Source organism: Zingiber officinale, chromosome 7B, assembly GCF_018446385.1.
Source record: "Zingiber officinale cultivar Zhangliang chromosome 7B, Zo_v1.1, whole genome shotgun sequence".
NCBI lineage: Eukaryota > Viridiplantae > Streptophyta > Magnoliopsida > Zingiberales > Zingiberaceae > Zingiber > Zingiber officinale.
This window is the reverse complement of record NC_055999.1, coordinates 112,878,326-112,906,063: the sequence shown is the minus strand read 5'-3', so window position 1 is coordinate 112,906,063 and position 27,738 is coordinate 112,878,326. Positions and strand designations below refer to the sequence as shown.

The 27,738-nt window shown below is 35.0% G+C and overlaps 1 protein-coding gene across 2 annotated transcripts in view; it reads left to right on the top strand.

Annotated features, from left to right (window-relative positions):
* Positions 1–531: 531 nt before the first annotated feature.
* LOC122006959 (beta-hexosaminidase 1-like) overlaps positions 532–27,738 on the top strand; it is a 51,516-nt gene continuing 24,309 nt past the window's right edge. For both annotated transcript variants that reach the window (XM_042562666.1, XM_042562665.1), the window contains exons 1-9: positions 532–964; positions 1,057–1,140; positions 4,296–4,331; positions 6,342–6,453; positions 6,548–6,618; positions 6,730–6,860; positions 12,871–12,887; positions 13,067–13,115; positions 18,383–18,483. In XM_042562666.1, coding sequence (XP_042418600.1) covers positions 599–964; positions 1,057–1,140; positions 4,296–4,331; positions 6,342–6,453; positions 6,548–6,618; positions 6,730–6,860; positions 12,871–12,887; positions 13,067–13,115; positions 18,383–18,483 — 967 coding nt within the window. In that variant the 5' untranslated portion in view covers positions 532–598. The remainder of the gene's footprint in view (positions 965–1,056; positions 1,141–4,295; positions 4,332–6,341; positions 6,454–6,547; positions 6,619–6,729; positions 6,861–12,870; positions 12,888–13,066; positions 13,116–18,382; positions 18,484–27,738) is intronic.

The window sequence follows — 27,738 nt, the reverse complement described above, 5'->3', positions numbered from 1 at the left end:
GAAATAGTAAAATTGAACTAATGAATTATAGAGTTTCAGATCTTTTTTAAGTTGAAAATGTTTTGATTTTATATATTCAAGTGTTAATATATAAGCTATCATCTTTTTTTTTCAAAAAAAAAAGAAAGAAGAAACAAAATAATAAAGCGTACAATTGCAAGATATCTCCCTTTAAATCTACTTGTTAGGAATCAACGAGTGAGATGGAAGATCGAGCCGCGCTGCATAGAATTTCAGATGTAGCAGATCCCCTAACATAAAAAACAAGCTGGCACACTTGTGCTACACTCGTCCAGCGAAGAAGGGCCCACCAACTCCTCTACCGGATCTTAAAGGCCACCACTGTCATACAATCCATCCCACGTCATCCTCTTACCATCGCCCTCGCATTCTAATGTTTACGTGTCGGTCTCTGAAGGGCAGACTACCATCTAAATGTCTTCCCAACTCAACTCGGGATCCAATCCAATCATGTTGGTTTTTGGCGACCGGCCCCAATTATTATAACAATTCATTTACAACACCGCAGGTCCAAGTCCACCGCCACCAAGGCACACCAATTCCATCATCCTCCGCCGTCTCGCGTTCCTCCGCCGTCATGCCTTCCGAGGCCGTTTGTTTCCTCCTCCTCCTATTACTCTCCCTCCTCACCCCGCCCTCCCATGGCCGGAGCATCCCTCGCCGGAGCATCCCTCGTCGCCACTGGATCCCCTCCACTAACGATTCCCCTGTCTACCTCTGGCCCCTTCCCAAGCAATTCAACCACGGCGATGGTATCCTCTGCGTGGATCCTGACCTATCGCTCGACCTCCAGGTACCCGGAGACTACTTAGAAATCGTATCTGATGCGTTCGAGAGGTATAAAGATCTGATTTTTACGCACTGGGAGAGGTCCGCTCGCCGGAGCTCCGCAGAGTACGATGTCGCGAAGATGACGGTGATCGTTTCTTCAACTAATGATACGGTGGGGGTTGGTTGGTTCTGCAATTGTTTGTTGGTTGTTTTGTTTATTTATTTCGTTGTTTTGGTGGATGGGATTGATCTGTTTGTAAGCAGCTTCAATTCGGTGTCGATGAGAGCTATATGCTATACGTGGGTAGAGGAGATGGGCTTTCAGTTGTTAAAGGAGCTACGATCGAGGTAATGATAATGCTTTATGTCATGCTGTCTCCAACGGTAGAACTGCATTCATAGTCCACAGTATTTTTTTTTTTCAAAAACTCCATACTGATTTATTCTGAGTAGGGTTATTAGTGTGGTTAAGCGAAGTACAATGCTTAATTCAATCACCATTTCGAAAGTAAATAATCTTAATGCTCATTGTCATAATGCACTGTATAATGCTAGTAAGATTTTATTCTTTTCAACGAAATTGATATAAAAAGTCAAACATTGTCTCTGGTTTTGTTGATAGCGCTGGTTAATTTATGAGCTTGGTAATCTTGTATAAATCATGACATACAGGATAATCGAACATCTTATTAGTTGTAACACATAATTGAATAAAAGTAGTCAACTAAAGTTTCTCCTCTGGAAAAGCAAACTGGGATTCCTAATCACGACTCTTCAACATGACATGACACAATATTTTCAACCTCACTCTTTGCCAACTTCATCACAGGACAGTTTTACCTTTTCATATGTATGAATTTTTACTAACATAAAGAACTAAGTTTTTGGGAAGATACTAGATGCACATATGTTAACTAGATCTAGTATTGTGTGTAATTACACATATGTTGTACTTTAAGTTTTCGATTTTAATTTTGTGAGTTCCGGTGATTAATAAAGGTATTAGATGTTTATGAATAAATGGAGAAATTAATTCTGGGAGCATTTTGTAACCTTAGAGATTTATGGATTTAATCCAATTAGGATGCTACAATCATTTAGTCAAGATGGTCAGAATGAGTAAAATTTGTTACTCCAAACTTTTAATTTTATTAAATTTCTAGTTGCTATTGGATTATATTTGGAGGTAAGGAAGTTAACTGGAAGAAGATTATTTATTAAACATCAGTTGATCTTGGAATGCTTTTAAACATGCCAAAACTTGTCAAGTGCTGGCTTGGTATGGTACCAAAACAAAACCATTCCAGCAGAATACTGAACTCCGAAGTAGAGTGATATTTTAAAACTTGATTAAAAATATTTAAACTTGCAAATAAATATTTAAGGTAGCACTTACAAGTAATAAACTATTTAATAGTGTCCTTTAAGGTTTTAAGTCACTTTAGTTGATTTTAAATACATCTCAATGAACCAAACAATTTTTCTTAAACTTATGTATAATGCATATGCAATAGGCTACCATAAGCAGTCACTATGCTACCACCACTTTGAAATCCTCCTAAACAGCAGAATGTGCTATTCCATATTCATCTAATTGTTTCATTTCTTTTCTTATTATTGAAATCACATTTCTTATATGCATCATTTTTCTCCATATTCAGGTTTCTAATTTAATCTAGTAAAATCTCATTAACTAACACAATATTGTCTACACATAATGACACCACAAACAGGTTTGCTTTTAATATGATTAGCGTGCTCATCTAGTACTAATATAAGAGAATAGGGACTAAAGTTGTAGGCGGGATCCTCTGGACCGCGACCGCCCGCTCCTGGACTAGGGGCCGCTCATAGGTGGGGTTCTATGGACCCCACCTGTATGAATTGGTCCATCCTTTGGATCAGAAAGTGCAGTCCAGAGGATCCACACTACTAAAGTTGGCCCTTTATATAACCTACAGTTACAAGAAGATCAAATGTCACACTCCCAGTAGCTTTAGTACTACATAGGTGCATTATGATGTCCTTTATCATATCAATCTAATTAATAAATATTCTTTTCTTCTCTACAACTTATCACAATGTTTATTTAGGGAGTATGATGAAATTAAATTAATGAAATTCATATAAATAACACCATTTTTCTATATTTTCCCATCAATTTTAATTGGAAGCAATGTCAAAAATCTATATATTATTTATCCTTGTATGCAGTTAGTTCAATGGCAAGATAAAATCCTTGTAGCCACGGTTGTCAAGATTGCAAACCAAACCTTAGGATCTTATTATCCTGTCATCCAAACTAACCTAAACAATCTATATCCCTAGTGGGATTTAAATTGGGTAAGAATTTACAAATCTATGACCCGTTCCTATTTTGCTTACCGTTCATATGTAGAATTTTGTTCCTAACAACCTTAACTAGAGACAATATAAATTCCCTTTAACTCATTACAGGTATCCTTTTTAGTTATTGCCATTATCATACATCATATATTTATTTATAGAAGTTGTTATTTGCTATATAAAGATTGAATGTATCTTTGTTTTTGCCAAATATGCATCCCAAATATAGTTTTAAAAATTAATTAAATTATAGGATCTCATGATCCCATGCCCTAATTTTACGATATGAACTTATGAACCTCTTTTGGTTGCTAAGTAGTATCTGGATCTTGACTACCTTACTTGTGTGCCACCCATGTCAACCGTGCGATGAAATATTATGCCGCATTGACACTTGGTACATATTTTGGCCGACATCGTCATCTGTTAAGATGAATTCAAGTACTCTTTGTTCTTTTTATCTATTTTTTTTTCTAAATTTCTAATTCAACTGATTATTTAATTGTATTATCTTATATTTCAAATTAAACAATTTAAATTGAATAAATTATAGGAGTAAGCTTATAAGTATTCATCTCAACATGTGAATAAAAAATCAGTATTTATTTTTTAAGTCCACTATATAATTGATATAGTCTTATTAGAAGTAGAAAATCTAAGTGAAGGAAGCCCATCTAAATTTATGTCATCAATTTTTAACACATGCCGAAGCGTGTCATGTATCAATACAATATAACAAAACTTTAATTCAATTCACTATCTAATTGCTATAATATCTCTCTGGAAAGAAAATAAACTGAAAGAGTATTAAAATGAGTAAAACCCATCTAAATTCATCTAGGCATATGATTTAGTGTGTGTCAAGAGTCGGCACAACACCATGCCAAAGCTATACCATAAATGTACTGATGATTCCTTAAGCCTCATCTCTTTCATATAGTTCTCTCTTTTGTTTGTTACAATCATGCACTCGAAGAGTTGCATTTCATCAAATATTTTGTTTGTCTACTCTAACTACTCTTTAGTGAGCTGATAATCATGCATATCAAAAGATTACTGTGATCTTTCTTCCATAATTGATGAAGTTCTTTATATTTTTGAAATTGACTTTTTTTCTCCAGCTTGCTATAATTGTTAAATGTTTCATATCTTTGCAGGCTAATACTATTTACGGGGCTCTGCGAGGCTTAGAGGTATTGTTGAGATGCTAGTCAACTTAGTTAAAGCTTCAATATATTGACAACTTTTGTATGCTGTGGTCCTCTTATTTAACCTTTATTGATATATTTTAACTCTTCTTAGTGTTACTAATGCCTTCATTGAGAATATATGATAATATATCAAATAATACAGACAATAACAGACCCTTGATCTTGTTAGTCCTAACCAATGCATGCCATTTTCAACTTTCTGCATCTAGGTATTGGAAACTCGAGCTAAATTTGTAGAGTAAATACAACAAAAGTTGTAACACTCTAGTTTGTTGAGTACAATAACTTATTTTTTACATTTTATCAAAAATAGAACATAATTTTCTTTAATCTAGAACTTTTCTTTTGCCCTAGTCACTTAATCATCGAAGAGAGCATGAATACCACTAGTTTCCTGGGTGCTTTTGTCTGAGGCAAACATTCACCATCATCATTTTTTTTTTGTCCACCTGTCCTATGCATGTTGAGGTCTAATAATGTGTAGCTAAGCATGCAATTTTTTTTCTATGCATATGCCAAGTCAATAATATGTGGATCTAAGTATTCTACACAATAGCTTCTAAAATTTTTGGTACATGAACAACAGTATCAAGTGTCCACTTAGAATATCAGATTCAAGTGTCAAGTGTTTGAGTCTGACATGCTTTCATAAGGTATAAATGGTAAGTCTAAGTATTAGTGGTACTCTTTGGCCTTTTAGGTCACTTGAACAGTGCTGAAATGATGGATGCTCTGAAGTAATAAGGCTACTTGTCTATTAAGGCACATCAGCATTCACTATTTTAATACACTAAATGTTGTTTCCTGAATGTAACATGATGTAAAAGGATAAATAAAGGATACAAGAGGAATAACTTTTTTTCACACCAGATTGATAGTCCAAAATATGTATGAGCATCTGTATAGTGCAAACTCACGCTCATTGATGGTGTTGAGGATAAAGGAAAAAATTGAGTCTTTTGACAATCATATACACATATAAACATCAACTTAGTACATATTTACTGGTTCTGGTATACAAGCTCATGGAATTTGAAACTTCAATCCTATGCCATCATGTGGCATACACATCTTGGACAAACAACATTTTGGAATTCCCGAAGTGTTAAAAAATGTTCCTGTACAACCCTTCCTATTTCCTAAATCCTCTTAGAACTTCCCTCTCTCATAGAGCCCCTAGAAGTGTCAATCAGCTCTTTGCTGCAAACTATTGGCAATATATATGGCATAGAACATACTTGAATTAAGATGAAAAATCATGTCCAATTTCCAAGCCATTAGGGTATATTATATGGATCCCACCGTTTCTGTTCAAAGTCATTTTATATTTTTTAATTGTGTTTAGTAGAATTTTTGTAGTCTTCCTTCATCCCTCACACTTTCACGCTGTTGATTCAACTAGTGTCTTTTGACATATATTGGTATGGAGTTTGAAGAGGAGAGTTGGATGAGAAGAGAAGAAGAGAGAGAAGGTTGAGAGAGGGAGAGTAAGAGTTCCAAGAATCAATTTTCTATCATAATTCATAACAACAAATTTCCTTAATATATACGTCTTCATCTATATTTTGGTTATAGTCACAATTTAGCTCACCGAATAACAATTTATTTTATTCTCTGAATACCTATTTGTTTGTTGATTGCAAATCATTTCGTGTTTTCTAGGATAGCATAATTGTATTGCAAGTCTACACCTGTTACATTTCATTCATGGCAAGGTTTTCCTTCTCTCCAAAACATTTATTTGTAATGAGTGCTTGAATGTTTAAAATATGCTTGGTGTTATCTCAGTTTTTATGCTATTGAACCGGTGAACTCATATTTTTCATGTTACAAATTGCCTAACATTTCCATTCATATCAACCAACAGAAAACCATGCTCTTCATCTGCTCTTTTGCAAGAACCGGAAGTTTTTTCATGAAAGTTCACGTTCTGTTTTATCCAGATACGTGAAAATGACTAAGATTCTTGCTGATTAAACTAATTCAATCTAGACTTTCAGTCAATTATGCATACCCAACTACGAAAATAAAAGTGTTGAAATTCAGAAAGCGCCATGGTCCATCAAAGACGAACCTCGATTTAACTTCCGAGGGCTTCTAATCGGTAAGGAGGTTATGTATCTATTCAACTTTGCGAAGCTCAATTTTCATACTTCCCATGTCAATACTGATGTTTTCTTCATATATCAATGTGGTAGACACCTCACGGCATTACTTACCTGTGAATGTGATTAAGCAAGTGATTGATGCTATGTCCTATGCTAAACTTGTAAGGAACATTCATTTTAGAAATTTATGGCTTCTATTTCACTTATTCATTCATTTGAACATTTCTGTATCATATATTGTAATTTCTAACACTGAGAATGGCATTCAGTAGAATGTTCTTCATTGGCACATTTTAGATGAAGAATCATTCCCTTTAGAGGTACCTTCATATCCAAATTTGTGGAAAGGTTCTTACTCAAAGTTGGAGCGATACACAATTGAAGATGCTTATGAAGTTGTTGAGTAAGTTACTATGATCTGCATATGTCCACTAATTGCAATATTGGCTGTGAATATGGTTCCATGATTCCATCAATGCTAATAGCGGGAATAAGCACAAAGCTTCCGATTTAGTTAGTATGATCCTTTGTAGTGCTTGCAAAGGTCTTGTTATCAAATCCTTCATCAGCTTGGTGGGGTTTCTCCTTTTCTTTCTCTTCAAAATAGCTGGAATAAGCATCCACTTGATTCTTTGTTGAATCTGGTTCATCAAATTAGTTCTTATCTAATGGGTTCACGACACAAAGTTGTTGTCTAATATGGAACACTGCATTTGCTTGTTGGTCTCGTCCTAAATTTTATCTATTTCTTTTTCTGAAAAAAATATGTAGTTAGTTTCCCGACGTGCAGCATGTTGTTCATGTTTCTGAGTGGCAGTGGTATTTTTTTATTAAATTCATTGTATACTGGTTACATGACATCTACGATTCATGAAATTTCAAGGGATGAGATCAGATGGGATGTTACTAAATTTGATAAAAACTTCTCAGCTTTTTTAGGATCACATTTCTTTCACTTAGACCATTATGATTTGAGGAAATTAAACTTTATAACTAATCTTTTTTGCATTTATTCCATCCTTATGTCCATGCAGGGTACACACTCATAGAAACCGTCATGTTATGTTCCTACTATCCTAATTTCAGTGGTCTAGCCTTTATATTGTTATGTTTGTTCCTAACTTTCTATCTGATTTAGATACATTCAACAACTCTAGTCACATTATAAGTTATCCTATAATGATAATTACTTTGGATGAAACATGTACTAAGAAGGGATGAATAATAACACCCAGGACTACTTGATGTGATTGATTGGTTGAGTGACCTGGTTCGCAATTTGGCAGACTCCACATATCATGGTTTGAAATATTGTGTCATATCGCTCGAAACTGATGAAATTTACTTGTCTAGCATGGGACCGACACTATCGGTGCGTCATCGCGCAACCTCACGAGGTCATTGCAAGTGCAGAGGGTGTCGTGACTCCGCGGTTGCCCTCTCTGGGGTGGCGGGGGTGGCAAGGGGCGTGATGACCCTTTGTTGGGGGCACGGAGGTGTCGTGACCCTCCATGTAGGATCGAGGAGTGTGATGGAGGGGGGAATATCACTCATTTAAAACTTTCTTCTTCTTTTTCAAAACTAATCAGAATGCAACGGAATAAAAATAATACATAAGAGATACATTGTTTTCTTGGTTCACAGTCTACAAGATTGCTACTGTAAGGCCTATGATTCATTGGATCATTTTCCGAATATGCAACCTCTAATTTTCTACTTCCGAAAAATCTTTCGGAGACGAAGAAACCTCTCACAATTGAAGCAGTATAGTAACACTTTACTATACCTCTATTATAAATGAGAAGCAATACAAATGAAAATGTTACTAACAACTTTTAAATGTAGAACTTCGGCATTATCAGAGAGAATCGACGTGTAAACGGGCAGAACTTGCTCGAATGAAGAGATGAATGAAAGAATTGAATGAATGTTTATTTTTAGCCTCTACCATCGAGCTTCTTTTATCAGAGGTTATCAATCGACTGGACACCATTTCTGGTCGACTAATCCAGATTGGATTGCGCCAAATCAACACTTGAATTTTGCTTTTTTCGGTCGACTAATCGCCTGGAATGGTTGACCAATCGCCTGGAACGGTCGACCAATCCCTAGCTTTCCTTACTGCTTCGATCCGATCTGCTTTTTCGGTCGCCTGATCCTCCAAAATGCTCCACTGATCCCGAACTTCCTTTCTAGGGTTTGATCGCATCCTGCTCATCTGCTTGTCTAGTCGCCCGATTTATTAGTCACTTTTGAAGTCGGATCATATCCGTTCGATCTTATCTCAAGTACTTAGTCTACCAAACCTTCTTGTTCGGTCACTCGAATCGCCCGGTCGCTTGAACTATCTAGTCATCCGAAAGTACTATTTAGTTGACTGAAACTTTTGTTTCTTACAAAAACAAAGTTAGTCCAACAAGTATAGTAATTATGCAAAATAAAGTTAAACTAACCCAATTTATAATTTTATGCATGTTCTAATGATGACAGTTAAGCAACTGTTTTGGCTTCGAAATTCAGGTTGGTTTTTTAGTCAGATCAATGCCTAAGATTTGTTCCAAGATTGGGACACGTTCTCACTGTCTTCTTCTCATAAGGATTTCTCTAGGACTTTCCGTTTTTACCTTTATGCCAAACATCCGATCTTCCTTTTTGATCAACCCATCAAGGTTTCCCCTACTTGATGTCTGGTCTTGCTAACCCATCAAGTGTGTTCAATTAGATGTTCAGTTTATCAACCTATCTAGTTTGCCTAGTGTTTGGTGCTCCTGATCCACTAAGACCTTCTTAGTTAGTGCCCAATTCTCCTGACCCATTAGGACTTTGCTGCCTAGTGTCTGGTCCTCATGAGGTCTTTCTCTGTCAGCACATTCAACACTTGGGTATCAAAACGTGAGTTTGATTATCTGGTGCTGCCCAACATTTTGCCTGCATCAACACTTTGTGCCCGAGGTCACTTGTTAAGGGTGCTGCGACCATGCAACGACCTCCTTAGGACATGGAGGGTGTTGTAACCTTCGACGACCTCCATTGAGTCACAACTCGCGATTGTTTCTGTGATATTTTGTTTAAAGTTATTTTATTTTTTATAAAGATATTTTTTATTATATAAATAAATATAATATATTATTAATAATAGTTATAAAATATTAAAAATTATTTGACTTTTTAAATAATTTTAAAAATTAATAAAATAATTAATTTTTTAATATATATTGAAAATTTAATATGAATTTAAAATAATCTATTTTTTTCAAAATATAATTCTTAAATATCTTAAATCTATAAATACATTCAAAAATTAATTTAAGATTTTCAAATAATTTTATTTCATCTCTTAGCTTTTTAAATAAAAAAAAGGGCAGTCCGGTGCACGAAACTCCCGCTATACGGGGTCCCGAGGAAGGATCCATTGTACTCAGCCTTACCTTGCTTTTTGCAAGAGGTTGTTTCTAGGATTCGAACCTGTGACCTTTTAGTCACAAAGCAACAACTTTACCGTTGTGCCAAGACTCCCCTTCTTTTAAAAAAGGGTAGTCCGGTGCATGAAGCTCCCGCTATGCGGGTCCCGAGAAGGATCCATTGTACACTGGCACCGCAACCGCGAGGTTGTCGCGACCTCAAGGCAACCCCGCGAGGTCGCCATGAGATCGTCGAGGGTGTTGTTACTTCACGGTTGTTCTTTGCAAGGGCGCAGAGGGTGCGACGAACCATGGACGGCGCAATGCCCTCTATGGGATCGTAGCTCATGGCTGTTGTCATGATTTTTGAAGGTTATTTTTAGATATTTTTTATTATAAATAAACTGCTTATTATTATATAAATAAATATAATATATTATTAATAATATTTATAAAATATTAAAAATTATTTTTAAAATTTTAAATAATTTTAAAATTAATAAAATAATTTAAATTTTTAATATATATTGAAAATTTGAATGTGAATTTAAAATAATTAAAATTTTTAATATATATTTTGAAGATTGAATGTGAATTTAAAATAATTTTTTTTTTCAAAATATAGTACTTAAATATTTCAAATAAATTTTTAAAAATTAAAAATTTACAAATATATTAAAAAATAATTTAAGATTTTCAAATGATTTTATAATTATCTTTGAGATTTTCAAATAATTTTATAATTTTAAATTTAATTTTGAATTTTGAGAATTGCTTAATTTTTTAAATAATATTTATAAAAATTTAATAAGTATGATCTTATAAGAAAATATTGAAATATAAACATAACAACTCAAAATATAACATCAATAGTGAGCATATTTAATAATAAAATATTAATAAAATTAATATACACATATTTAAAAATTAAATAAAATTCTGAAATTGTATTGGCACAACACAGATACTGAGACCGTATCATTCCGTTCCAAGATCAAAACTCTGGCACGGGTTGAAATTTTAAACCATAGGTAACATTATACTAATAAATAAAAATCTTATTTGACTAGTGGCGTAAAAACAATTCTTATAATACTATTACGAAGACTATCTTGGTTATCCTTCATAGTTAAATAATTTTAATATTACTAATTTTTATGTTGCACAACTTTGTAGAAGGTCTAATTAATTTTAAATATGTATAATTATTTTTAAAAATGTAGATTTGGTTCTGCCTTCCAAGGAAATTCCAAGTTATATAAGGAGAGGAGATCTAACATTTTTAGTTGATCCTTTTACCATCAAGTGACTCTCTTCAAATTCTTTCTGCATAGTTTTTTTTCTTTACTATGCTAGCCCTCCACCATGTAACCTCTTTTTGCTCTTGCACGACAAGGCAAATGCATTTCAGTCACTCACTAGATCCACCAGATATTGAAGACCAAGTCATCTGCCTTATTGATAGTTAGCCTGTCCAAGGAGATCTTATAACCCAAGTTGAAGTTCTATCTAGACCATCCCAATGTTATTAGCGAGGTTCCTCTCATGTACTTTTGCTGAACTCTTCGTGTTTCTTTCCATTATATATTGTTTTGAATACGCTCTCTTTTGGGAAGATGAATATCTCTCTTTCCTTACTAATTTCGTCCAATATATTTCCATCCCTTTACTAAGCTGTTCTTGTCTCTGTACCTTCCTACAGTGTCTTCTATCTTTCTTTATCTCTTAATCTGTTGTTATCCTTTGGAAATCAACTCTATTCTATATGGATATTTTGTTCTCAGTTTGCTAATTCTAGCAAAGAGTCAACTGTGTTATCCATCTCCCAGGAAGACTTGGAGAATATAATTGTCTCAATTTGTTACTTCAACAAAAGGTTAAATCAAGGTTCAAAATCTTGAGGTTGAAGTGGTTATTAGTATGTGTTCTTTTAACTCCTTAAGTTATGTTTTCATTTCATTATGGTTGTATCTTAAAGTTTGGATTAACTTTTCTAGTTCATGTAACAAATTGGTAACTAGTATCTATGCTTCATCTTAAAGGGAAGTGTTAGAGGAGTTGAGTAATATGATTATTGGTGTAGTAGATTTTGTCCCACATTAATATTTTGTGATTAGGATTTCTATATTGAATCCTTAATGTACATATTATTATCCCTTTCTGGCATATGCAATACAATATTTTCCTTTGACCAAAGTTTATAACATGAAAGTAGTGCAAGAATTCCACAAGATGATTCTAAAATATGGATAGTCACTATAGATCGCAAAGATGGATAGATTACAACAACAACAACAACAACCAAGCCTTTTCCCACTAAGTGGGGTCGGCTGTATGAATCCTTTTACGCCATTGAGCTCTATCTCCTATTATATCATCATCTATATTTAAATAAATTTTATCTTGTTTTATTGTTGCTAACCAAGTCTTTTTTGGTCTTCCTCTTCCTCGTTTTATATGCATGTTTATCATAGTTTCACATCGCCTAACTGGAGCATTTATTGGTCGTCTATCTTAAACGTGTCTCTCTGAGTTTTTCCTCAATAGATGCAACTCCTACTTTCTCTCTAATGCTCTCATTTCTTATTTTGTCCATCCTCGTATGTCCACACATCCACCTTAACATCCTCATCTCTGCAACTCTCATCTTCTGCTCATGTGCTCGAGTCATAGCCCAACATTCAGCTCCATATAACATTCAGCTCGAGTCATACCAGGATAGATTAAAAGTAAGATATATAGGAGATGCCAGAAGTAAGTGACATATCAATGAATATGGATTCAGATTACTATTGGATCATAGCTAATTTTTTGTTACTTCCTATTAGATTGCAAGAATATTTTTTTGCCAATACATACTCATGAAACTTTTTTGCATATTGTTCTTCTAGGCGAACATTGTTTCTCGTATTCTTATTATCATTTACTTTCAATCCCATATTTTGTTTCCTTAGCTTTTATACTGATATATTTTTTTTCTCACTTCCTGCGTGCAAATATTGTGGTTGAAAGCTTTGCAAAGAAAAGAGGTATGCTTGCTTTGCTTTTGCCATTTTCCAATTTAAACTTCTTGATACTTATTCATTCTCTCTGCAAGCTAGGAATGGCATATATTATTTATTTTATTATTGTTATTTGTTGACAATATGTGCTTGCACAATTGAACTTGTAGTTAAGGATATAGAAATGACTCATTTTCCCCTTTCAGGAATCCACATTATGGCTGAAGTTGATGTCCCTGGGCACGCTGAATCCTGGTATGTGTACTACTTGAGCATCCAATATTATAACTTGTGATTTGTGATCTTAATACGTAGTACAGATTTTATAATTTCAATCCTTAGCATGAGTTTTCAAGTTATACGAGTCATAGCAGTGTGGTGTTTAGGATTTTTTAAACCATTACAGTTTGGTGGTATCACCCCATACATACTTTTCCAACAAGGAAGTGCATCAAAATCAAGTTGTTCTCTCTATATTAAATATTCTAGATACAATGTTAGTAATGATATAAACACACCCTACACCTATTGTTTACACAATTACATATGGGTTCAAAATACTCCACCCTCAAATTGATTCATAGAAACCCAACTTGTAATAAACATATGCTACTATAGACCTCAGCAATTTAGTCAATAGACCTACCTGCTGTGACTTATTGTTGGAATTAACAAAAGTGATGATGATTTCATTTGTTTTCACTTTCTCTCTAATAAAGTGACAATCAATTTCTTATGCTCTTATCAAATACTTTGATATGATTTGAGGTTATATGTGTTGCAACTTAATTGTCACTAATGTTACTAAGGCCATGATTTGGTTTTTGAGAATAAGGTTATCCCATAATAAGACATAATAAGCAAATGTAGATTGTGTGTTTGTACGGGAACTTGCCCAATTTGCATTGGAGTATCTCACAATCTCATCACAAAATAACTAGCTTTTCTTGGCGTAGTTTTCAAGGAATGTAGATTCCTCATAAATGCTACTTAATGGTCATAACATGAAGTCTCTAGAAATCGATGGATCATACTAACAATAAATAAAATGTCATTTTTGTGACTTTAAGATAATTCAATTTTCCTATGATCCTATCAAGCTTCTAAATTTTCTAAGGTCACTCGGTGATTCCCCTTGTAGGATCTATGGGAATATCTACTAGTTTAGCCCCTAACACGTTAAGCCCTTCAAGCATATATTAAGTATATAATTGTATTATAAAATGTAGATATTTTTGCTTGAGCGAACAACTTATACATCCTCATAAAGTACTTGTGATTATTTAAATCTTCAAAGTGTGTTTGTTTTGTAGGAAATATTTTCTAAATTTTTAGTGTCTGCTGCAATAGAAAATATGGTCAATGGGAAATTTCTTTTAGTCAATGGAAAACTTTCTTTTGGCCAAAAACATCATTTGAGGAAAATGACTTTCTTTGAAAATGAGCAGAAGTCATTTTCCTTTCGCACCCACAAGCCCTTCAATCTATCATTAAAGCCTTATTCTTCCTCCACTCGCTTCCCTCATCTATAAAGTCTATTAATTCAGATTGATTGGTAGATCATGTAGGATAAGATAGTTGGACTAAGTGGTTTAGCCAATTTGGACACAGGTTGTTTGGGTGTTGGTGGATTTGAGTGTGTCTATTGGTCTAGGTAAGCCTAGTTACTAGTTGAATTGGACAAGCTAGATGAGCTAGGTTGGTGTAGCCAGATACGTTGGTTGGTTAGACTTGGGAAATTAGTCTAAGTGTGTCTATCCAGTTGGGCTTGTTAGTCTAGGTGAGCCTAACAATTTAAGTGAACCTGATGATTTGGTTTGTTTGAGAGGGTTGGTTAGCTGATCGATCCAATCTGATCAGGCAATGGTTTATATGGGTTATTAATGCTTGTTGGTCTGATTTGGTCAACTCAAGTAGGGGTTCAAGAGCAGTGGTCAAGTTGGCTAGGCCGATCAGCGGTGAGTTGGCCAATCAATCGGTCCGGGTGGATTAATTGGTCATAGCAGGAGGGTCATGCATGACAAACTTAAAAGTTGTCAAATTGTCTAGGACAAGTGACAAGTTAGACAAGTTGGCTTGATCGATTGTTTCGGCCAAAATTTACTAATGGACCTAGAGAGCTCAAAATGATATGAAATCGGGTCTTATGTGTTCGTCTGAACACGAATAAAATTTTTTTAGTGTAGCAATCGATTCCAGACATTATAGTGTTGATTAATACTGTCCAAATCGATTGCTATATTGTAGCAATTGATTGGGGTAGGCGTGAGCGAATGCGGAGGGGCCAAAAACAAAATTGGGTACATGATTTGGTAATTTTGAAACTTCCCTATGTGATTTGGGTATTTGGCAACTTTGACTACGTGGTTCAGTAATTTGTCGTATGAAGATTGATGGAGAATGCCATGGAAAGATAAAAATGACTAAAAGCTATTAGAGAATTAGTCTTGATCGAGATGTTAATAAAAGAAAAAAGTTCAGAACTATCTTTAAGTAGAAAACATCATGTTATTCTAAAATAGTCAATGATGAAGGGTATAAAGGATTTGAACTTTAAAAGTATAGTTGACATGACTTGGGCCTTAGACATCCGAATGCACCAAAGAAAAAGGTTCAGAGGTACATTTATGGACGCTCATAAGGAAAGGAGACTTAAAAATTCAGAGATCTGATAATTCCACTAATAGAAAATAAGTTGAATAGAAACTCGAGAATATAGAAGATAAATGACCAATATCCTTAACTAATGAGTGTGCTTTACTGGTTATATCGACATTATTCAGACCCAGAGAGCATGAGACTAGTGAAAACAATGTGTTACTAGAAGCGTGCTTAGAAGTTGCTCGGTCTAGGTTTGAAGTGGACGATGTAGATGTATGCAATAGATTATTAGTAGAGGGACCTCCTTAGACCAATGAGGTAACTAGCTGAGATGATGCACTGATAGTCACCTGGAGTTATAGAAGTTAAGAGTATTCCTCAACAGAAAATGTAATTTTAGAGAACCTGACATGCTTAAGCCTGCCACAGTAGTACACTTAGGTCTCTTCTATCCTCGTGGACGACCACCTCTACCTCATCATTGGCCACCATGACTACCCTATGATTCTGTAAGAGGTGAATAAACTATCAAGGCATATTTATCTATTGCAGGATCAAAAGAGGGAGTAATAGTTGAGACACGTTATATTCACATATGCACATTGAATAAAGGAGGAATTGGAAAAATACCTAGGATCTAAGATTTCATAAACTCTAATTCATAGCGAATAATGTGAACCATGATGGTAAGTAGTCAATCTAAGTGATCCCACATTTTCGAGCATTTAAAGTGATCAGATGGATATCTCTAGAAGTGACCTATGAGTGGTCATCCTCTTGTCATCCCGATGTAACTTAAATAGATTACTAATGGCATTATATGCTCATAGATCCCACCCATATAAAGAATCCTCACCTATATTCACATCTTATTATAGGAAAAACAAAAGTTCAAGATGCTTATAAGACTTGGGTCAATCAACTTCCATAGAATAGCCAGTAATTGGGCATCCATCCACTCCCACGAAGAGCGAGTGGACTTAGGGATCTCGACAACTCAAGTAGTAAGGTGCTCTAGTTGGCTTTGACCTTCAAAACCATACTCGAATTACTATGACTAAGTACAATTCCTTCATTGAATTTTCCCATCATGATGATTCCATGCCTTAACATAGTGGAACAATCCCCACAAGAGGCATTGAAATAGTTGTAGAGGACTCTGACATGCTGAAACGTGTATTGTTGTTCACAAAAGAAGAAATTAGGCTAGCCCAAACAAAAGAAAACCAAAATGCTGGATTCATGGCTGGGATGGGCTCTAATTGCCTCTATTGTACATAGTAGGGTTAGTCTTGTCGAAACTGGGCTAGTGGTAGCATAGAAAGAAACATATGGCTAGTTGATTGCATGATGGCAGACATTGGTAGCGGCACGTTGACATTAATTGCATGATGGTGCATGCAAGTTAGCGTGTTCTCCAAAAGGGTGAGAAAACAATCATTGGTGGGTCGACACTCACATGAACCCAACAACGTCAGCGTGAAGAAATGAGACACGATTGACGACATGCACACAAAAATTGGAATGGTTTGTAAAAGCTGGAAGGGTTGTCAATGCTCTAAGGATGGTGCGAACGACACCTAGTGTTTCAAAGATGGGGAACTTGGTAGGGTGACATGCAAAAGTTGGATAACTCCACAAAATGACACATTCGTAGTTGGTTTTAGGTTGAATGACATTGGAAGATTTGTAGAAGTGGATTGGAGGGCTGTTGGCGCGTAGAGATTTAGTTGATTATTAGTAGCAATGACACGATGAAGAGATAGCTTTGATAGCATGTTAAGTGGCAGTTATTTTTATGGGTCCAAAATAAAAGTCAACACAGACATCACCTCACTTGTATGGGGTAGAAACTGACCTCATGTGATTGGCATTGGGTATTATAGGCATGTCTTGAATTGCATTAGGTAAGATCAACTTGAGAACCAATTGCCCCAAGAATGATCCAAAAAAACATACACATTTCATAATTTAAAATAACACCAAAAACAAGAAAAACATCATTGATGTTCTATCAGACATTTTCAATAACTAGTTTTCTTTAGAAAATCACATGAATTTTTCCATAATAATATACAATTATCAATGTCAAGAAATCTAGAACTGGTCCTACACAGTAAAGCATAATCATGTTGTTTTGACCTACTCCTATTAGTGATATATAGCTATTCAAGTTGCCTTTAAATAGTCGAAATCAATGTTAGTTGGGTTACTAAAAACATTCTATGTTGGTGAAATAATAGATGATAAAGTCAACTGAAGGAATATTATATGCATGTGTCACTATATAGGTTAATAGGTTAATCAACAACGCAGAGAGATTAATTTCCAACAATGGTACAAATGCCTTCTCTTGCAAGAAAAATAAGGTAATACACTAAGAGAGTAAATAAATTAGGATTACACAGCCCTACCAAGGTTGTTTTGTAATGTATTTGTATACCTTGACATAGATACCATAAAATTCTGTCCTATAGATCCAAAATTGGTACCAGTACTGAAATCTTAACTTGGCCGGAATTATTTTTTGTTGGTTTGAAGCCTTGAAAGCACCTTTCATAGCAAACTACCGTTTACTGAGATATCAGGTGTACATCATCTAAGTGAGAAGGTTGGGATTAAATAGAATGCAGCTCACTAATCAATTATTCTAAAATGAACCTAGTTTTTTAATCATATTGACATAATATGTTTAAAACAAGAAGTTTAAATTCATGTCACAACTAAATTGACTGAATTTAACCATAATTAAATTTCTAATTTGTGTCTAGTAAACGACTTTTGAATGGGAAGCATTATATGCTTGAACTCTAATCTAGCGTTCATTGCATGTTGTATGTTATGCATAAGTTATAAGCATGTAAAGTTGTCTGTTAGTTTGTATGTATTGGCTAGTGATAGGTTTTGACTATTCCATGCAGGGGTTCTGGTTATCCTGATCTATGGCCTTCTGCTAATTGTACAGAGCCCCTGGATGTGAGCAAAAATTTTACTTTCGAAGTAATTTCTGGAATTTTGTCTGGTGAGTTATATATATATATATATATATGTTCCCTTATATTATCTCTCAACAATTGTCTGTTTTTTTTTTTTTTTGAATGATCTTACTTTATATAGCTTGAAGTTGCAACTTATTTGTATTCCAATTCCAGTTAGTGAGTACTTCTGTGTTGAAAAACCAAATTTTCACCCAATAGTTCAAATAATGCTCGGTGAACTATGGTTAGGGTGATGCTCTGAGTGAGCTCCTCTTGGTTGCAGACAATTCTATTGGCACACCTAGTTATAGGACCATGTTGACAAGATGCTAGGCAATGCTTATAGTTTGTCCTCGCATAGTATCATTGGCAAACATAGATGGTGATACACAATAAAAAGTCAGTAAGAATCTCAACAATTCATATGATTCATACTGTGACAGTTCACAATATCTCATAAATATAGTTATGGAATAATAAGTTCACAACAAACCAATGAAAGACAAAATTCCAATTGCAATAGTTGAGATGACATAGAGTAACAATAGTGATAGTAACCCCTAATGAAATGAAGGAACAAGGTTGGACAAGAAATAAGGTGAATAAAATTTACCACCTCTTAAGTGTAGCCATTTTTACATGAATACAGCTCTTTTTCATTAATCTTTGTCATTTGGCATGTATACTTAGGCTCTACACACAAAGTTGGCTGAATCAAGGGATCACCTTCGGTGTAAATCCAAATTATCTTGCTAAATGTGATAGGCGTAATGATCATGAAATTGTAGTGTTGTTCGGACCGTTAAGGAATCTACTGGAGAGGGGTGAATTACAATTCTCCAGCAAATATAAACTTATACTCTTGCTAATGCAATAGCAAGGATGCACACATAGATAAAACTTAGCGGAATCGATAAAGAAAGCAAGTCAATTGATACTAACACTAACAAGACGACAAACATGGTTCAGAACCCTTATTCCTTCTCCACAGCCTTTAATTCATTAGTGAGTCACTTTTGAAAGCCTATTATCTTTTTCTTATTGCGGATAACTTTCAGAGGTAGAGAAACCTTTTACAGCAGCAAACTTTACAATAGAGCAATGCATAGAAGATTATGCTAAGAGTACAAGAGAAAGGCACAAAAGATTTAAACAATTAGTATTTTGCTAGTCTTCAAATGCTCCTCTTGGTCCTTTTATAGCCTTCAATCTTCTTCAATTTCACTTATTGTTCTGATTTTCTATTGCTGCCAATTAGTCTACTGGATCCACCATTAGTTGATTGTTCTCAATTGCTTTAGCCTGCAATTTATCAACGACTACCTCAATAGACTAGATTTCACCATTAATTGTCTAATCTCTTGTAGACACTAGGTCATCCGACCATTGCAACCCAATTTTGTCATATCAATGACCACTGGCTTTGTTGAAGCATTTTGTTCACGGGCCATCAATCCTATTTCGATTTAGTTTACTAGTCAACTGGAACCCATAATTAGTCGAGTGAAACTCACAATCACTTACATGAACTCAATTTGACAATCAACTAAATTCAATTAGTCGACTGAGCTCCGATTAAAAAAATATTGTTTGTGAGCCATCAAATCTGAGTCGACTCCTTGGTGAACTCAACTCACTAATCGACTAGAATCACCTCAAGGCTAACTCCTACACTACTACTATCATTTTGATCGAGTCTTCACCTAAGCTGAGATCTACCCTCTCTTGAGGATTCATGTCTCTCAACTCTCACAACTTACCGCGCTTGACTTCATCATCAAAATCATCTATGTTAGGTTCTCAAGTCCCTTGTACACCAAGCCTACAACTTGTTCCACGTGCCATTCTCCGCTCTTCCACTATCTAATTTTCCTTTTTTGGACTACCATTAATGTTGCACCTCGATGCTCCTCATCTTGCAGTCCCTCAGATGCCTCAACTTTCCTTTTTCAATCTCTAGCGGACCTCGAGTCACCGAGCCAACCAATTTCATCATGCTAAGTCAATCTCCATGAGTTTCTCTAACACCCTTCAATGCTTCTCATCTTGTGGTTCCTCGGATGCCTCATACAGCCTTTTTGGAATTCCATCGAACCTCTAAGCCATTCAACGTGTTGTCTTAGTCGCACCAAGTTCCACACTTGATCTCATTGAGTTACAATCTCCACAAGTTCCATGTGTGTTTTGCCAAGCTCCCGCAGAATTTACAAGTTCCATGTGTGTTTTGCCAAGCTCCTGCAGAATTTAACACGCATACCAAATACAAATGCAACACCTAATTTAAACTCTTTGCACAAACAAACTTAGGCTCCCCTAACATCTAACCTAATATCCTAGAGCCAGGAAGAGGAGAATAAGATTCCCAACTTAAACCTTTTCTTTTTTTCTCCCTTAACACATAAAAAAGATGCACCAATAATCTCCTTTTTACGGCTTAATACATCTAAAATGATCACCAATTATTCAAAGTCCCCATATGGATTATAACATGAATATCCAAGTTATCATGATCAACCATATTAGAATATTCCTGTTCTAAACATTCTGCACTATTCTAGTTGATTGCCTATCAGGCACTAGACGACTGAATTCAAAGTGAGTCGATTAGTTACTGATGTAGAAACTTAAAAAATTCCAATTCTTTGCAGAGAGGTTTGTTTCACCTATATCTAGATGGGAAAATAGATTTTTTTACCAAAAATGCCACATTTCTCAAGCTTGATACATTCTCAAAACTAGCTAAAAGGTTTAAATTTTCTTAAGTCATAGTTTTGACCCCATTTAACTTATATGCCAAATACATACTGAAATGCCCCCATGCATTAATTTATTTGACATCAAATATAATTAAATCCATTTCATGCTATTTACACATAACTCTAATGTTCTCTTGCTTGAAAACTACTCTAAGGTGCCAATCATCAAGCATAAAGCTTTTCATTCATTCCAAAATCTATTAGCACACCCTAGAATCCTTTAATATGCCAAACATCCTTTCTTTGGGATCCAAAATCTATTAGTCCTAATAGGGTTCAAAAAGCACCTACTAAAGGTAGCCTCTCGAGTCACCCTTCTAAGTTCAAATGCATTCCCAACATTTCCAAACTTAGATGGCTCACTTGTACTATAATCAATGCTACCCTAACACATAATGATATGTTGGCCCTTGATGATAATAGTTTGTACCCCAAACTGAACCTATGATACTTTTAAGTCCTTAGACCAATTTGTAAGCCTCTAAAGGATCCATTCTAGAAGTCTTGCCTTGACCATAAGGCTAGATTTTCTAACTCTGAACTCCTTAATGTTGAATTCTCATGCTTTCCTTGCATGTTCTTGGACCTAAACATGTGTCTATCCTTCTTGGGTTATTTTCCTAGTTTTTATCTATTGCCCTAATTTTAGGTAAAATATAATCATGATACGTAAAATCAAAGTTATGGTTAGACAATTGAACATATGAATTATGCATCGGTACCTTTCAAATTAGGATTTGACATTGATAGTTTGGTTTTACCTTTAGACCTCCCCTTGATTTGAGCTTCCAACTTGTCTCTATTATTTTATGGTCTTTTTCTTCTTCACTACCTCCTTTAGGCACTTATGTAGTAGTGACCTGGTGTCTTGCATAGCATGTGAAACAAATAATGTGATCTTTGTTCTTTGTTTTCTTCTTCCTACCACTTGGATTAGTAAAATAATTTAATTCACCAAGCTTATGTTTTTTTACCTTTATCTCCTCGGCTAGTCAACATTTATTTTTGGAATGTCCTCCTCTCATTGCATCCAAAGTACATATATAATATGCTCCTTAGACTTGAACTGAGGAGCTTGAAGGATTATCTTCCGTATCACTTCTTCCAATGACTTTGAGTCATCCTTATTCCTTGAAGAGGATGAAGGTTCTCCACTTGAATCTTGCAATGAAGGTCTTCTATCCTCATTGATTACCTTAATGAATGGAGCTTGAATTTCTTCCTCTTCTTTAGTTTTTTCTTGCACTTTCACTTTTTGGATTTATTTCTCTTGCTTAAGATTCCCATGATTCATTCTAAAACTCTATGGAGTTTTTGCATTTTCCAATATCATCCAAGATATTTTTGGCCATAACCAAAATCATTGAGATCATGGTCTCCATATTTCCTTCACAGAGTTCGGCTTGAAGTTTTGTCCATTTTCTTCTCTTGATTCATTTTTCATATTCATCTCTCGGTGTTCCATACCCCCATAATATGGCAAGACATCTTCTAAAATTGATTTAAAAACTAATATTCCATCTTGTCTTTCTTCATACGGTGGAATGCGAAGAGCTATCTTCTCCATGTCTTGGCTTCCAATAGCAAATCCATTTGTTTATATAGTCTTGGCTCCATTTTACTTGTTGATACTATTTATCAGGGTGGTAATTCTAGGGGTGTTAATTCGGGTGGGTCAGGTGGGTTCGGGTTAGGTCGAAGCAAGAATATTATAAAAAATTCCAACCCGAATCCAAACTCAATCCGAAATCGTAAACCCGAACTCAGATAACGTGACCAACCCGAATAGCCCACTCAACCCAAAAAAACCTTTTTTAAAATTATTTTTTCTATAATTCTTCACTTTTATCTCAAAATTTCATTATTGTTATACTAACATTCAACTATTTATGTACATAAAACATCTTAATTTTTAAAATCAAAATTTGATTTAACCTAAAAAAAAACCCTCTAAATCTTAAATCCGAGTCGACCCGAATCCAACTCGAACCTAAACCAACCCAAAAAAACTCCAACTCCCAACTCCCAACTCCCAACTTAAACCCAAAAACCCCCTAATCCAAACCCGATATTTTTCTGGTCAACTAGGGTCAGGTCCATTTTTGACACCCCTAGGTAATTAAATACTTTTTCCCTTAAATTGGCAGTAAAATGTGAAACACCCTCTTGGTGGCCCCTCCAAGGTGACCCCCTGTCTAGAAGGGAGGTAAATCATGGGGGGGCTTCGCCTAATAACGGTAGCGCATGTAAGGAGGGGTTGAGGAAACCAACGGAGCATTCCGCACCCGTTGGAAATCGACCCAGCAACACCCCTGTATAAACAACTGCGCGAGCCCGTGGGGGCGCTTTTCCCTTAAATTGATTTTACAGTAAGTGGTTAGTCCTTCCGAGTTGTTGGAACTTTTGACACTACTTTGTGGGAATCAGCTGGGGGTGAATAACAATTGACTTGCAAATACAAACTTATACTCTTTCCAATGCTTTAGCAAGGTCAAACACATAGATTAAATGCCGCAAAAACTATAAAGAAAGCAAGTCAATTAGTACCAACTGTAATGTCATTCAGAATCATTGTTCCTACTCCACGACCTATAACTCGTTGGTGAATTACTCCCAAAAGTCTATTGTCTTTCTCCTTTAGAGATAACTTTTAGAGATGGAGAAACCTTTTACAACAAACTTTATAATAAGAACTTAGAGGATTAGGATAAGAGTACAAAAGAAAGCCTCAAAAGATTTAGACATTCAGTATTTTGCTAGCCTTCCAAGTGCTCCTCTTGGCCCTCCTTTTGTGGGCTTCAAGATTCTTTAGATTTACTTATTGTTTTGTTGTTCTATCACCATCGATGAGTCGTCTGGGTCCACCATCAGTCAACTAGTTACTGATCGCTTTAGCCTACAACATGCCAATGACTATCATAGTCGATTAAAATCCACCATCAATTGGCTTGGACTCCACCATTAATCGGCTCCACCATCGATCGACCGATTTCCTTTAGACCCTAGGACATTCAATTGTTGCAACTCAGCTTTCTTGCATCAGTCGATTGAAATCCAACATCTACAAACAAAAGAACCAAACTTAATCAGTTGATTGCTTAGTCGACTAGGCTAGGCTTCGAATAAAAACATTTGGAAGTCATAGGCTCGAGTCGATTCCTTAAACGATTCAACTCATTAATCGATTGGAACCACTTTTAGTTGACTGCATACAACATCTTCTCTCATGAATACACGTCTTTCAACTCTTAAGCACGCACAAGAGGTTACCTCCACAGCTTGAGTTCGCCACCAAGGTCATCTCCCTTACTGTCCTCAAGTCCCTTGGATGCATTGAGTCCACGACTCAATCCATATACCATCATTGACTCTTCCCCTACATTGCTTATCTTTTTATAGTGGTTGTCAACATTGTGCCTCAATGTTTTTCATTTTGTTTTCCCTCAAATGTCTCGTATATCTAGTGGACCTCGAGCCACCAAACTAACTAACTTGACCGCAAGTCAAGCTCCACGAGTTGCTCCAACACACACCTTAATGCTTTTTATCCTAATCCCTCTAATGAATATGCATCCTTCTTGGAACTCCATGGACCTCTAAGCCATTAAGTATGTTTCCTTGGTTACGCCAAGTCATTATCCACACTAAACTTTCGTCGAGTCATGAGCTCCTTGTGTGTCTTGCCATGTTCCTACAAAACTTAATACACAAATCAAATATAAATGCAAGGCATAACTTAAACCCTTTGCTCAAACATTAAAATCCAAAGTCGAAACAGACCACTTAGAACATGATTACTACAGCAAGTGTCCTAGCCATGCTTAGTTAGAACCTGACTTTTATAAACCCACAACATTTGTAAGGTAATTTGATTACAAGTTAAGTATTAGCAAATACCAAAACCCCACATTTTATAATATCCCTAAAAATTAGTGACTAATTGTTAGGCATTAGTGGAACCTCACACAATCAAGAAAAGTGTGAATCATATTAATTGGAAATTGATTAATATATAAAATCACAACACTTTTGTAGGCTTAATATCAACTAAACAAATATCCTTAATTAGGAAGCACAATTATGGTTTGAAGTATGGGACCATGTAGATCAACTCTAGCGAAATTTATCATTCCACTTGTCAACCAGCATATGAAATGCTTAGCACTAGCAAGAAGAGAGGAATAAGCTATTATCCTTTTAAGCTATTTTAAAACATGGCAAAGTCGTAGCCATGCTTTAAAATTTTAAACTATCAGGCGGCACAAGCGAAATTTGTTGTTTCGCCCGTTGCTTGTGCCGCCATCCTACGGTGACCTCTACGAGGTCATGGAGGCTACCGTGATCCCATGGTGACCTCCGCTCGCTCTCAAGGGCGCTTGATCTTGCAATTTTTTTAAAAAAATATTTTATTTTTTAATATTTAGGTTAAAAATTTTATTTTAAAAATATTTTTAATTAATATATTTTATATTTAAAAAATACTAAAATCATATCGACATGACAAGATACCGAAATTGTATCGTTCTGGTCTGATATGACTAGAAATTATAAATGACATAACGAGTGCTTTGGCAGTTATTACTATAGGCGATAACGCATGGGAACTGTAGTTGGTCATGTATGACAATTGCGGGTCAGGAAGGGTAGACAAAGGATACTTTAAAAAGAGGGAAAAAATAATACTTTAATTAGGAAATCCTAATTAAATTGACTAATTGATCCTTAACCTTATAAAAACACACTAATTCTAATTAAATACTCTTCTATATAACTTGCTTTAGTTTTAAATAGATCAAAAGAAATCCAAATCGAGTTCGGTTTAATCCACTTAATCTTAATCATCATTTCTACTTGATTAGCTTTATTTGACCTTGAACCAAATTCCACTCGACTATAAAACTCAAAATATTTATTTCATTTATCTTAGTTACATATCTAAAAACTTTTAAAAAATAATTTGGAATACACAAATTTAGGGGGCATTTGGTTTAGGGGAATAAGAGTAGGGAATGAGAATAGCAATCATTGATTGTCATTGTTGATGTTTGGATTATAAGAATAGAAATACAAATAAGGGAATGAATCCTTATTATTGGGTAATGACTCATTCCCATGTCTCCTCCCTTCAATGAGTCATTACTCTATTTTCAACAATCAAAATATTCCTTACACCAAAAATACCCTTGACCCAAAACTAAAATTTTCCCCTTTAATATCAAATATCAAAATATATATTTTTTCACATCACTTTCTCTCTCCTTGTTCTCTCATTATATTTTCTCTCTCCTCATTTTATCACCCACTTTCTCTCTCCTTAATCTCTCTCATCACATTTTCTTTCCTCTTTTTTTCTCATGACACTTTCTCTCCTTAATATCTTCCATATTATTGGGTAATGACTCATTCCCATGTCTCCTCCCTTCAATGAGTCATTACTCTATTTTCAACAATCAAAATATTCCTTGTATCAAAAACACCCTTGACCCAAAACTAAAATTTTCCCCTTTAATATCAAATATCAAAATATATATTTTTTCATATCACTTTCTCTCTCCTTGTTCTCTCTCATAATATTTTCTCTCTCCTCATTTTATCACCCACTTTCTCTCTCCTTAATATCTCTCATCACATTTTTTTTCCTCTTTTTTTCTCATGACACTTTCTCTCCTTAATATCTTCCATCACACTCTCTTCCCTCTTTTTTTCTCATTACACTTTCTCTCTCATCGTACTTTCCCTCTCCTCAATCTCTCACATAACACTCTCTTTTCTCTTTCTTCTCATCACACTTTCTCTCTCATCATGCTTTCTATCTCATCACACTTTCTCTCTCCTCAATCTCTCCCATCACACTCTCTCCCTTTTTTTCTCAACACACTTTCTCTCTCATCATGCTTTCTCTCTTATCATACTTTCTCTCTCATCATACTCTCCCATCATATTCGCTTTCCTATTTTTTCTCATCACACTTTCTCTCTTATCATACTTTCTCTCTCATCATACTTTCTCTTTTTTTTTTTCATTACACTCTCTCTCTTCATCTTCTCATCATATTTTTTCTCTCATCATACTTTCTCTCATCTTCTATCATCATACTCTCCCATCACACTCTTTTTCTTCATTTTCTCTCATCGCACTTTCTCTCTCTCCATTTTTTTCCATCATACTTTCTCTCTCATCATATTTTTCTCTCACATCTAATTTTTTCTCTTATTTTTCTTTAAGGGTAAAAAATGAAATTTTAATTTATTCCGATAGAAAATATTCAACTAATCAAACATTGCTTTTAAAAGTGATATTCATGCTCATACCTATTTCCATTCTACAATATTATGATTCCCATTCCAATTCCTATTCCTAGGAAAGAACCAAACGCCCCCTTAAATGGGATAAACTTAGTATCCAACAGTGGTGAAGTTATTTTTTATAACAGTGGAAGAGACCAAGAGAAATTATATGAGTAAGCAATAAGAAAACTATAGTTTGATGAGATCCTATCGAGCTTCTTGTCCTTCTTTATTTTTTTTCTCAGTTTTGATTCGA